Source organism: Neopelma chrysocephalum, unplaced genomic scaffold (genome assembly GCF_003984885.1).
Source record: "Neopelma chrysocephalum unplaced genomic scaffold, ASM398488v2 Primary Assembly neopelma1_97222, whole genome shotgun sequence".
NCBI lineage: Eukaryota > Metazoa > Chordata > Aves > Passeriformes > Pipridae > Neopelma > Neopelma chrysocephalum.
In genome coordinates this window covers 1,418,310-1,432,262 of record NW_020925863.1, presented here as the reverse complement: position 1 = coordinate 1,432,262, position 13,953 = coordinate 1,418,310, and the positions used below count along the sequence as shown (strand labels likewise).

The following is a 13,953-nucleotide window of genomic DNA, read 5'->3' as shown; positions in this document are numbered from 1 at the left end:
TGGTTGCTGCAGACTGGGTGGCTTACAGCCATCTGCCTGTGTGAGTTATCTGATGTGAGGCCCGGACAAACTTCCGGAGAGTAAATACCTGTAACACGGGCTGCCCAGTGTGTGGGTTGCAATGGTATGGTAAACTGCAGGTGTCACGCTTCATAATTGCAAAAATACACCCACACCCACTTGTTGATGCCAAATAATTCTAGTGATGAGCGTGGAAGGGCAAAATAGTTGTTTAAGTGGAAGAATGTAGATAGTCTGTTTGAGGGCGGCTGTGAAGGTAGAGTATGATGGGAAGCGTGATGGGAATGGGAAGTAAAGCTGGTACTTGATAAAACTAATGAGAGGAAAAGGCACGGCCTACATTGACAATTAAATATAGAGGGTTGCATTTTCTTCTGTTGACGGCCCTGAATCTGAGCTCTGTTCTTGTCTTTTGACACCTCTGCAGTCTCCTGATGAAATATGCATTTGTGAGTTACACAACTATATATTTACTTGCAAAGGAAGGTAACATTAGTACTGAGCAATAAATATGTCACTGTCTCTACTAAAAATATGTTTAAAAGTGGGTAGACTTTTGAATACAGAGTTTCTTTTCTGTTAATCTTTTCCCAGCCAGCCTAAACATGTCTGATGTCTACCTGTTGGCTGCTGCAATCCCTTTGAAGCAGAGTTTGGAGCTCATATCACAATGCTGCAGCATTTTGGAATGGCAAGCCAGTGTAAACACAACACCCCTCACCTCCCAAGCCCCTATACCTCCCCCCTTTTCTTTGGGGAGCAGGGAGGGGAAAAGAGAATAGATCTTAAACCTTTGCTGGCTGCTGTGCTCATAGTATTCCAAGTGGGACAGTCTCAAGCATGGATGATCTCCAGATGGGATTCTGCCTTCTGGTTCTCACTGCAGAGGGCCTTCAGCTGATTATCTGGGTTTCAGCAGCACTGTTTCCGTGTAAAGGAGTTTGTGATCTATAGTATGCCTTTCATTCTGTAGCTTTCATCCTTTAAGCATTTTGCTTGGAACTTCATGAGGCCAAAGAATACTAACAAGGGTAAATTATTCAAAGTTTCCAAGAGGAGAGAGAGTTGGTTTTTGTTAAACTTCCTTTGCCTTCTCCCTTGCCTACAGGAATTGCCGTATGTATGTAGAAGGCTTTGGCTCTGCCTTTCAGTTCTTGATTGACGTTTCCTGCTTGGTAGGAGCAGTGTTATGCTTTTACATCAGCTGCAAATGGTTATGAGTTATTAACTGACTATGAGACTTCAAGCCAAGCATCTTGTGTTCCCTCTGCAGAAACTGAACGGAGCTAAAGGGCCACAGATGAAAGAACATGAACATTTCTGAAGGTGTGAGATGTGTCTGACAGTGACCTCCTAACCTTCACAATAAAGAAGAGTTTTTCTACAGAAGCTTAGGATATCTTTAGTCCAACTTCTTAATATACTGATGGAATGGTGTTCTGACAACAATTCTCTGTAGTGAAGTACTTACCCTACTAGAGGACGGTGTTAGTTTCCCTGCTGATAATGCAGCTCCATGGAGGACAGTAATGCTTGGATAAGCATGCGCGAGGATCGCTCCTTCCACGTGCGATACAGGTAAGACTCTGCTCATTTCACTGGGGATGAATAAGTGCTCTTAATAATAGAAAACTAAACAAATTGCAACAAATAGTTTGATATCTCTGTTAGTTATTGGAACTGAACCACTTTTTTCTTGATTTTTGAGCAATGAAAATTTACATTTGCTATATAGGAGATTATATTAATATAGTTGTGTGATTGTATAGTATTGGAACTGTGCATGGTAGCAAATAGTACATAATTGTCTGTATTTCTTTGTATTTTGGGTAGAATGATATGAAGTATGATCCCTGCAGGGTAGTACCTGCTCCCTCTTCTTCTGGCTGTGGACTGCCTATGCAAATTGTTATGTTTTGTCTGCTGCAGTTCTCTGTACTTATCCCATCATTACTTCTTTAAACAATGAATTTTTAGGCGCACTGTCACCTAGAGTGGTGTTTTCCTTGCTTAAAATGAAGAGATTTGATCGATAGATGGAAACTGCTTTGAAACCTTGGACTAAAAAGTAGTTATTGCAAGTGAAGAGGAGATGTGAGTTTCCTTCTGAGAGCTTTTATCATTTTTCTTCTGAATCCCCTTTACAGACGTGGGGCAACGTGTCGGCATTGCAGACTCACTCTAATGACCCTGAACAACAGAAGCATTGTGTAGTGCATGGGTTTGGGAGGGTAAATCTTGCAGCTCATTCAACAGGAAGGGACACTGGAACACCGGAATGGTTGTTTTAAAAAGAAATAAAAAGCATGATTCAACTCCCAACCTGATCATTCTTGCTTTAGAGGCTTTTTTGTAGCTGACTAACAGCAGTGAGGCTCTACCTGTATTTGTAAGACAGCACATGCTTAGATTTAATTCTGAAAATATTCTGACAATGTTACATTGCTGTTAGGTTGGTCTTGTCTTCCATTTCTTAGAAGTACAGTGTTCTGGTTAGCAATGGAGTCAGCATGAGGAGCTTTTTCATGATCAGTAAGGAGAAAAATTAGGAATAAACTGTAATTTACTGTCAGCTCTCTCTCTTTATTTTGCTAAAATCTTTATAGTGTGGCTTAGACAGCAGGAATCCCAAAGTGTGTGAGCGTGATGGTTCTTCTGTGCTACGTGTTTCTTTAACGTTCCTCCCTCCCAGCTTTCCTCTAACGTGTCCCCATGCTGTTGCTGATGCCCTTGGTCCTCCCCAGATAACCACAGAAGATCCTTGCTCACTTTTTAATAAAAGCAGGACCTGTTCAGGGTACTATTATAGAAGTAAATGGATAAAAAAAGCATTATGCCCAATTGTCTGGTTTAAATTGACAAGTCCAAAATAACTTCGAAAAAATTGGCAAGCACATTCAGGGCAAAATGTCTGACTGCTTTATGCTGTATTTCAGTACAGGCTTGAATGGTACCAGTTAAAAATGTTATCAATAAAATATTAATGGCCTTACTAAGCCTTTCTCTAAGAACTGTAATCTGATTGACATTTAAAAAAAGTCATGCCATAATACTTTTAATTTTAAAAAATATTAAACTTTTCTAAAATTTAGAGAAACTGCAAATTAATTCTGTATATCGAACTGGAACTTTATGATGATTTAATTCAATCATCGTAATTAATTTTTAATTTTTTAATATTTAAATGAAAATTTAATTTGGAAATATTTATTAGGTTGTAGTTTAAAATTTAATGCAGGAAATAGTAGGTCATAAATTACAGGGGGGTAGGGGTGTTACCAGTTTTAAAAATTTTTTAATCACAGGTATGTTCCCAGGCTCATTTGGCTCTGACTGGTCTCTCCTTTTTGGCAATCTATTACAACTGATTTTAAAAGAAGCTGGTGGCCCACTCCTAAGGAAAGGCTTTACTGTGGGTCTGTTTCTGACTGTCCAAGCTGTTTCTTTCTCCCCACAGTACTTGACCAGTATCACTTTAGCAGCTATAAAAATGCTTATGCTGGTGGAAGGACACTATTTTTTATTCTTTTATTGTTTAGTGACTGAAAATAAAATGCTAATGCTACTAAATAGGGCTAATAAATTATCTATAGGGTGAATATTTGTAGGACTTGCTTGGCTTGGCCTATTAAATTTACACACCAAAAACTTGGCACTGCTTTTATCTTGATTGGAGCAAAAGAACCCCAAATCCAGGTGTGTGTTTCTTGGTGTGTGTATTGTTTGTTTCTGACTTTGCCACCCAGCGTAGTTGGAGGGAACCGGTGTTCGGAGGGGATGAAGCTGTTGGAGTGGTCAGTGTGGAGGCTCCTGCATTCCATGTGGGAGCCAAGAGTAAGTGCAGGAGTCAGGAATGGTGCGTGAGCTTTATTACAGGATGCTGTGGGGTTAGTAATGCTGTGCACCTCAACTAAAGAGATATAATAGGGGGTTTGGTTTATGTCCAGGTATGTCATGTGTTTCTTGGCAAATTGATGTCAACTTTGTTCCCCCTCGAGCAAAAAATCCTCTTGCTGGGAATTGAACTGACTAAAACTAAATTGTCTTTAGAGATTGTAGTAATCAATGAGTCTTAGTGCCTTCTTCTATTGCCTTACTTCTTACCAGTTTTTTGGTTTTATTGTAAGATGGGAACAGCTGAAGGGAGGGAGACTCCAAAATGGGAGAAAAAACCAGGGAGGGTAGGGGGGAGGCAATATGTTTAGGGTTTATATTCTTATAAGTGTAAAGGTTTAAATGAGAATGTGAAGGAGGTCAGAGAAGAACAAAGGGGGAAAAAAAAGAAAAAAAAAAAGGGAGCCAGGCAAGAGGAAAAGCTTAGAAGGGACAGATAAGGATGAGGTAGTTTTACAAATGAGAAATTATTGAGAAGATGCCAGCCTTTCAGAGAACAGGTCCAGGCAGCTATAAACAGAATAACAAAATGAAGCCCTGTGTGAGCAGTTCCACAGTAATATCTAGGGGAAGGTTATCCTGTTCAGCAGGAACAGGATTTCATTAGAAGTACCAAGATGAATGGGCCTTGTTCTCTTCTCCTCTCTGGGGATTCAATGTATCTTTTGTTTGGCCATTGGGTGTTGAGTAAATAATTCAATTCAGCCCTGGGAGCAGAGAAAGTAATGTCATATTCTCCTTTTAACTATTTAATGACTTCTTAAAACATTGATAGCCTAGCCCTGTCTGGTCTGCCAACATGCTGTTTAACCATTAGTAGTGACAGGTGGAGAACACCTACGTAAATCTTAAAAAAACCCCAGCAAAACAAAAAAAGTGTTCATTTGCATAAGTCCTTTTAAGTAGAGGAGGGCAAGAAAAAAGAAAATCCAAACCAAAACCAAACCCCTTCTGAGTCCAGTTTTGTACTTGATGGATAAGCCTAGCAAACTTTTAAAATAACTGAATGATATCATAGCTCTTACATAACAAGAATAAAATATTAATATTGGGTGCAGGCAATGAAATGGTAGGTCACTAAGAATGGATCCAAATGGAATTAAAGTTTAATTGGCTGTATAGATTCTAGCAACCTGTTAACACAACCTTTCTAGAGTTGGGCTCAAGAGTAATGTTAAATTTTGAGTTCCTTTTTTACTCACACAATTACTAGTTCCCATTTTCATTTACTTCCTGTAATTCAGGTTGAATTGAAACACTCTGTAATAACAGCTGATTTTCATCAGTCTGGGTATAAGCCTTTTGCTTCGTGGTTATTTGTGTTGTGTATGAAAGGACCCAGATCTTTCATTTTCACAAGCTATATTGAGTCTAGGGTTGCAAAGTCAAACGATTATGTTTCAAGTTCCCTGAGAAAATGGTAGTGCTGCCTTGGCATTTGGAGTCTTTGGGGTGTGTGAAATGAGATGAATGCAGTCTGTCAGGGGAGTTCCTGGAGCACAGCACTCTCTGATGTTGGCCTTGTACCTTTTTTAACTTTGCCTTTTCTCCATTGAACATGTGGCTGATGCATCACAGTTGCAAGTCAAAACATGATTTTTTTTTTAATGGCATAAATTCACTTACAGAAGTGGAGTCCAGTGTAGCATTTTGACTATTATGTCACACACACATTTTGCTGAAAGTTCTGCCCTTTTTAGCCATTCAAGCTAAAAATCTAAAGGACTGAGTGTGACTGTGTAATGGTCTAAATCTTTGCACTGAGAAGCACCATATTTTCTAGCCATCACTCTAATTGGACATGTCAGTTAACATGAGGTGCCCGGAGAGAACCTCTGTGGATAGGATTAAGATTACCCAATGATGTGTTTTAAGTCCTAAACCTTCAGTTGCTGATGGTGTAATCATTCCTGCCTGGTACTTAACTGCACTTAATCATTTCTGCCTTTTTCTGTCTTACCTTCAACACATGCACGGTGTAGTGAAAACCAGGTGGTGTGTTGTAGGAATGCTTTAACTTCTCTGAGAAGAGTTTCCAAACCTAAAATACTGCATGTGTTATGGATATCCAACCTGAGAAGTTGGGCCTGGGAAGAACTTCATGCCCGCTCTACCTTTTGCTGTTGGCATCTTTACCAACTACCAAGCACACAGTGCTTTTCATTGCAAAAGCTAATTATGTCTGTCATCTCGTTGTGCCTAAGTTGTGGAATGTCGAAGACCAGCAGGTATGGTACTGTTTGTGTTGGTAGCTTATTGTACTTATGATCCAAATTCTTGTAGTTCTCTTGGAAGTCTTTGGATTTTTCAAATATATATTCTTCTTACTCAAATCTGAAAAGAATTCTGTATGATGTATTTTCTTCCAGTTTAGGGAAATAAGGAAATGTAAATATTTCAGGTACATTAAATACTTCATCACTATGTCTTGTCAAAATAGCTGTCGCCTGGTGTTGCCATTAAAATAACAACTGGAAAAGCCAGCATTTAATTGTCCACTTTTTGGCAATATTAGGACACGCTTTTTAAACAATTACAGAATGTCTCTTACCGAGGTTTTTTTGTAAAAAAATCTTTTAAAAAATAGCATGATGATGTTTTTGCAAGCTTTTTAAAATGCATGTATCTTGCAAAAGCTAGAGAACCATCTTGCTTCAAGATTGAGACCTGAAATTGTTGTCTTCCTTCTCCTCCTCTCCCCTACCTCCCTTGCTCCCACAACTGGAAAGTACGAAATGTTTGTATATAATCGTTAACACTTCTGACATGTTACATTTTGTACACCTGAATTCACAGTGACAAAAGTGCACGTGAATGGTTTTTGTCACTGTAGTTCTCTATCAGCTTCTTCATTCATTGTTCAAAATGTAATCTTCTGCAAATTCATCCATGACTGCAATGTTTTGTACCTGTATAACCACACAATTATTTGTTGATAAGAATAAACAGTATTCCAGTGCGTTCTGGAATGGTGGTGTATCACTGAAGTAACTTGAATTGACATACATTTTGCCATTAATTGAATCTAGATATTTTTTCTTAGACTGAGAATTTTCATAGCAGTGCCAATATATGAAATGAAGTGCCAAGGAATATTGAATTACATAGGAAACAATTTGGGGAAAATTAGCCATTGTTTTTGACACACAGAATATTCTAATTTAATTTTTTTTTAAAAACATTTTGCAGGTAACTATCATAAAATAGTTACAAACATAAGCACTAAAAATTAAAGTGCTTATGTTTGTCTAGATGGTGAAAACTGCATTTTTTAATCCTACTGGTGCTATATATGGACAAAGCAGTGGTTTCCTCCCTGAGACTGAAAAAGAAAGAAAACAAGTTGAAGCTGTTTGTTGTAATGTTAAGTTTGCTCATCACCATTGGAGTTGCAACTCCCGTTTCAGCCCAAGTTTCTGTACTATTATAATGCAGAGCTCATGGGTTGTACTGTGGTGCTGACTCCCTTTCCCAAACAAATAGAAGTGAGTAAAAGACCCTCTTCAGAACTCAGGTGATGGACAAAGTACTGCATTTGGAGTGACTGTTTGCTTGTTTCCATTGTGCAGGATGGAGGCTTCCTGCCTGGAGCTGGCTCTGGAAGGTGAGCGCCTGTGCAAGGCAGGAGATTGCCGGGCTGGTGTGTCGTTCTTTGAAGCCGCTGTCCAGGTTGGGACTGAAGATTTACGAACCCTGAGTGCTATTTACAGCCAGCTGGGCAATGCCTATTTCTACCTGCATGAATATGCAAAGGCCTTGGAATACCACCACCATGATTTAACTCTTGCAAGGTAATCTTGTGTCTTTAACCATGTTCTCCATGTCATCCCATTCCCGTAGAGATGAGCAGCTGACTGCTCCTTTTCCTGCCAAACCCTACTATTAATACTGGCTAAGAGTGAACGTGGTGGTGGCAGAGGGCTGGGGGTCTGGCAGGTCACTTGGTTGGCCTCTAACCTGGCAGCTAATTCTTGGTCTAGCACCATAATCCTAGGACTGAGGCCTCACCAGGGTTGTGGATAATTAAGTGGCTTCTTTAAATCCACCCTTTCTTTACCCTTTCCTGTTTCTAAAACTCAGGCTTTCTGGTTCTCCAGAATGTTAAACTGCTCTCTTGTTTGCTACACAGAACTTACTCATGTTTATCTGTGTGAAACTCATAGTGTAATATTGTGAAATTTAAAACCCTGTGCATTTCATATGCTATTTATGCATCTGAGTTTTACTGATTTGATATAGATCCATTAAAAGACACAGGCACCTACTGTACTTAACCTCAATTTAGGCATAAATCTATTCTTCCCCCTGCCTTAGCCTGCTCAAGTGCTGTGACCTTGTGGGAATTTGTTGTGTTATCCCCCAGGTACAAGTCAGTGGTTCAGTGGCAGTCTCTTGCCTTAGTCTCATTTAGCATCTAGCAGTGTCCTGGTGCCTCTGAGCTTTCTGGGAGACTGGTGTGTCTTGGAAGTAATAGGAGACTATGACAGTCAAGTAAAATGCAGACACAGTTAAATCTCTATTTCTAATACTGGGACTGTCTTTCAACATCATCATTAAGAATTTTCTCTCTATTCTCTTCATAAAAGACATGAACTTTTAAAAAATGTTAAGCAGATGATCATAAATTCATGTAATTGCCATACATCGATCATCTGCTTGGTTTCAAATTGTACACTATTTCCTGGGTACTTAATTTCTGCAATTTTAGGACAATTGGAGATCTACTGGGAGAAGCTAAAGCTAGTGGGAATCTGGGCAACACCTTAAAGGTACTTGGGAATTTTGAAGAAGCTATCGTTTGCTGTCAAAGACATCTGGATATTTCCAGAGAGCTTAATGATAAGGTAAGAATCGTGTGGGAATCTGGAAGTAAACTGCTAACACGCATTTCCTGACTCCTGTTGTACTGCTAAGGAGTGTGCCACCTTTCAGAGGGAAATAAATACTGAATATTCAATTATTTCTTCTAGACAGTAAGACTCTATTAGTTGTAATATAATTGTTTGCACCTGGAAAGCTACAGATCCAGGTTAAATATTTTCCTATGTTCTGGTGAGTTTGTTTGTTCTTAATTTAATTTTTAATGGTGAGTGACCTCAGGAATTATTCTGTCTCTTGCACCTCAAAAGGAAGTAGTATGCAAAACAATTGGATTGAGGGGTATGACTGGGTGGATGGTAAGAGCATGTTCAGAATGGGCAGAGTGTGTCTTGATGAGTAGTTAACAAACTTTTTTCCTATCCGTGGATTGTACAAATAGTTGTTGTGACAAAAGACTTTGAGTCATGAAATTTTAATTCCTTGTTTTACTTTTGGTTTAGGTTGGAGAAGCAAGAGCACTGTATAATCTCGGAAATGTGTATCACTCTAAGGGGAAAAATGTAGCTAGTGCGGGGACTCACGATCCAGGGGACCTTCCAGATGATGTGAAAAATGCTTTACAAAAAGCTGCAAATTATTATGAGTAAGTAAATGTTGGGGATTGGGAGGATATGATCATGTAGTTCATTAGAATATGGGAGATTTGTAGCGTCATGAGCTAAACTGTGGAACACTTCTATGCAGAACTGAGGTACCTGTGAATTTGTTGTTTTCAATGGCAGAGTGCACTGGTTTTTGTTATGCCCTCATTTTTAGTGCACCTCACAAGTCCTTCCCTTAGGTTAGAAACCAGTAGTGCTCTTCAGGCCAGGCTGAGTTGACAGGACCTTGTTATACTTGTATATGTAACTAGAGGTGAGCACACTGGTTTGAGTAAGAATGCAGTGGAGTTCAGTGCTTCACAGGAAATGTTTCCTACTCAGATCTATGGCTGCATAAAGGCCATTGAAATAGGCCAAAATAGAATATCTCCAGCTTTTCCTTTATATAAAGATTTTTTAAATTATTATTTAAATGAACGTGAGGGAAAAAAAACCTCTTAAAAGTCACTATTCTTCTCCTCATTTTCCCCCAAAACAGGGAAAATCTGACTATAGTAACAGAGCTGGGTGACAGAGCAGCACAAGGACGTGCCTTTGGAAATCTGGGAAACACACACTATCTTCTGGGCAACTTCAGGAGTGCAGTTTTAGCCCATGAACAGGTACAACTTGTGCTAATAAGGATTTCTGTTCTAGCAAAATGTCACTGGTTGCTCCTAGCCTTTAGTACATGCATTGTGTTGGATCTTGCTGCAAGCTTTTTAATGCGGGTTTTAAATCTTAATGGCCGAAGTTCAAGTTTGGCTGTTCTTATCAAGCATTGCTGACCTAAAGAATGCATTTTTTCATGTGCATTTCTGTATGCAAATGTATGTTACAAAGTATAAAATGGAATAAATAATGCAATTATTTCACGTTTTTAAGCGTCTCCTAATTGCAAAAGAATTTGGTGATAGATCAGCGGAAAGAAGAGCGTACAGCAACCTTGGAAACGCCTACATATTCCTGGGTGAATTTGAAACCGCTTCAGAGTACTACAAGTTAGTTCATTTCTTCTAAATACAATTTATACCTCTTGTACACTTTACTTCTGTTGTGCCTGGTACTGTAGCTCACTGTAGAATACTCATCTCTTGAACATATACTTAGGAAAAAAACTTGTTTGTTTGGCAAAAATATTTTTTCCTAGCTGTTTAACTATTCTGATTCTTTTAAGGGAGGGATTAGTATTTTTTTTTTGGTTTTTAACTCTTTGGTTACTCTAAATAGATTCATCTCAGCACTGTAGACAGACATCTTTCTGTTCCTAGGCATTTATTCTAGAACCAGGCATTACTGTCTTGGCTCTTAGCAAGTTCTGGAAGGATTTGAGTAACTTTCCTACCCTGAGTTGGGTGGCTGCCTTGGGTGTGCTCAGTAGCTGAGGAAGGTGGTGCATGGCAACGCAAATTTACATTTTGAGTCTGTATTTTTAATCCAGGCTTTTTTCTTGACCTCTGCACCACTAAAGAGTTGCTGCTGTACTTGGGAAAGTAAAAGCTTGGCAAAGATACAGTCCAAGTGTTATTAGCATCTCACTTGGATCTCAGAGCTTACCTGTTGTTTTTGAAAGGGAAAAAAGCCTCAGTACTGAGCAGATTCCTCTTAGCACTTGAATTCTTCTTGCCCAGCAGGGCCAGGCTGGCTTGGTGAGTATAGGCCTGCCCTGCTCCTGCTGATGGGCAAGTCGTTATTGTAACACTGGTACTAAACTGTGTCCATTTGCATACTGTCAGGGAAACTCCTACAAATTATTAATGAAGCAATAAATTAAGATTAAAAGACGCTGTTTGAGGGATCAACCTGCCCTCAAATGAAGTAGATGGAAATACTTTGAGAAGGGCAATGGAAGAGTTTACAAGTCTAAGAGTGTAAGAGTTTACAATATAGTAAGTAATTTATTAGCCAGTAATTTACCAGCCAGGTTTCCTAATTTGTTTAAGTTGTATAACTGATTTTTAGTTGTGCAGGGATACTTTTGAAAGCTTTTCCTTGCAGTGATTTTTGAGGTGACTAACCCTTTCTTCCAGGAGGACACTGCAGCTGGCTCGGCAGCTGAAGGACAGAGCCGTGGAAGCACAGGCCTGCTACAGCCTCGGGAACACGTACACTCTGCTCCAGGACTACGAGAAAGCCATCGATTATCACCTGAAACACCTTGTGATTGCTCAGGAATTAAATGATAAGTAAGCCCTAAGACACTGTTTCATGTATGTGTGACACTTACAGCAAATCCTGCTACCTCCAGCTCTGCTGTCATTGTTCTGTATGTGACAGCTGAATTAATGTGAATTTCCTACAATGCTGGGCTCTGGTTTTCATATGGAAAACCAAAGTTCCTCATGAAGGTATCGCAGTTAATGAGTCTGAGATGAAAGACGAATTGATGAGTGACTGTCTCTACATCCTCTCCTGTCAGCACTGTCTCTCTAAATTAAGGAAAGAAAAAGCAGATCTCTCTTTCATGACACTATTATAATAATTTTGCATACTTTCATAAAAATCTGTCTCCAACTTCTCCACAAATTAATAATATGGGAGGGGGTGGGGAAAGGAAAATAACACAGTTGCAAGTAATGTTTATATTACAGTCATGATTTCTAAGGCCTTTTTAATAATGTTGGGTACAACTAAAAGTTTTTATATTATTTAAATGTACATATTTTACAATGTACATATTCTCAATAAGCAGAATATAGGAAGAATAATAAGGCATGCAATCTGAGGACAAGCAAAGTAGGTTATACAATGTTCTATGCTTGCAAAACTGAGTGACTTGTTTGCTGTGTGCTTAAAATTGTGATTAGATTTGTTCATATTTATGGTAATACCCAGATCACACTTCTTTAAATACAATACCTAATGTGTTGGTGTTGGAATGGTCTCTGACAGCCTCCCTTTTTGCTTGGCACAGCGATCTTACTGTGGCAGTGCTGTGCAAACCTGACCCCTGGTGTTCAGCGGGTAAAGGTGTAACTGAAAATGTGTGTGTGCTTTTCAGAATTGGTGAAGGAAGAGCGTGCTGGAGTTTAGGGAACGCATATACTGCTCTGGGAAACCATGACCAAGCTATCCACTTTGCAGAAAGGCACCTGGAGATTTCAAGAGAGGTATGATTTGCATACTCCCACTGTTGACTGTTGGCTTTTGCTCTCACTTATACAGTGGTTTTATGGAGGTGTATCCATGCATTTGATTTTGAGTAATGGAATGCATTTTGAAGGCAGAGATAGTTAATTCCACATCATTTTAGCCCCATCTCACTGCAGCTTGCTTAGTTCTAGTGTCACCTTTCATAATGTCATCATGGAATCCAAGTTGAGTAGCCTATTAGAGGTTATTTTAGGCTTTATGTACCTGTTAGTTGTTAGGTACTTCATTAAAAAAGATAGCTCTCTCAGTATTCAACCAGGAAAACCTTTTCAGCCTTTTTCTGTCAGAAATCTAGGAGACAAGGGTTGCTTTACACTTTCATGTGTCTATTTTTTAAGGTAATATAACTGCTTATTTTATTTGCTTGAAGGTAGGAGACAGAAGTGGAGAACTCACTGCCAGACTTAATCTCTCAGATCTTCAAATGGTTCTTGGATTAAGCTACAGTACAAACAACTCCATGATGTCAGAAAGCCATGTGGTAGAAAACAGTTTCAATGGTATGTGCCTCTTTCTGCAATACTTTTGAACAAAGAATTCAGAAAGAGTGTTGTGTTCTTTACTGACCACATTGGTGTGCAGCTTTGCTTGGCTTTCTCCCCCACCAGCAAAAGACAGTTGTTTTTGCAGTATTGGACCCCTTCAGCACCTCCTTTTCTGGAGGATTTACATTGTGAATCACTGGTTACTGCTTACTTTCTTCAGATGGTGTTTCTAATTGTGTCTGTGTCTTCCCCTCCCTTTTTTTGATGTGGGAGATGTATCTATTTGCTGTCAAATCCTGTCTTTTCTCTTCCTGCCATCTTAGCAACAAGGGTTAGAGCAGAACCCAGTCCATTCGCTGTTCCTCTGTTCAAAGGTCCATGGTCCTTCTCTCATGTCCTGTGAAAGCAATGTAGGTAGCTTAGATTTGGGTGGGTTTTGTAAGCTGCATTTACTCGTGGTTAGTTATTCTCTGCTGATATACTTACCTGCACTGGTTTGGAAGTCAGAATTGCTGTGCCTTGGACCTTAGATGAGTACAGCCACAGCTTTGATGATAAATCACCATAAATTTTGATGATAAAAAGATGAACTTGATTCTCTCTTGAAGGTACCAGACCGAGAGCAGGACGCCGTCACAGCATGGAGAACATGGAACTTATGAAATTAACCCCAGAAAAGGTTGGCACTTTGCTTCTGTTCTGTTGCTGAGATTGCAGTGAAACATTTCTAAGGGTTTGCTGATGTGCCACGTGCCTCCCCTTTCAATTTAGTTGATCTTAGGAGTTACATAACAGCAGGTCTAACCATACTAACAAATAATAGTTTTGTTGTGTGGGTGTGGAGCGTGTGACACACATAATGGCTCTAATGGCTTGTGGGAAGCTTGCTTTATTCACTGCACAAATAAGAAAGAATGAGGTCCTGTAGGTGCATCAAA

The 13,953-nt window shown here is 39.4% G+C and overlaps 1 protein-coding gene across 4 annotated transcripts in view; it reads left to right on the top strand.

The window, feature by feature from the left end:
- The window catches only part of GPSM2 (G protein signaling modulator 2), a 35,885-nt gene that overhangs the window by 16,658 nt on the left and 5,274 nt on the right, over positions 1–13,953 (top strand). For 2 of the 4 annotated variants that reach the window (XM_027671932.1, XM_027671929.1), the window contains 10 exons: positions 1,295–1,599; positions 7,485–7,706; positions 8,624–8,759; positions 9,237–9,379; positions 9,877–10,000; positions 10,263–10,378; positions 11,408–11,563; positions 12,379–12,487; positions 12,901–13,030; positions 13,624–13,694. In XM_027671932.1, coding sequence (XP_027527733.1) covers positions 1,538–1,599; positions 7,485–7,706; positions 8,624–8,759; positions 9,237–9,379; positions 9,877–10,000; positions 10,263–10,378; positions 11,408–11,563; positions 12,379–12,487; positions 12,901–13,030; positions 13,624–13,694 — 1,269 coding nt within the window. In that variant the 5' untranslated portion in view covers positions 1,295–1,537. The remainder of the gene's footprint in view (positions 1–1,294; positions 1,600–7,484; positions 7,707–8,623; positions 8,760–9,236; positions 9,380–9,876; positions 10,001–10,262; positions 10,379–11,407; positions 11,564–12,378; positions 12,488–12,900; positions 13,031–13,623; positions 13,695–13,953) is intronic. The other 2 variants (XM_027671930.1, XM_027671931.1) reach the window with 2 other exon arrangements.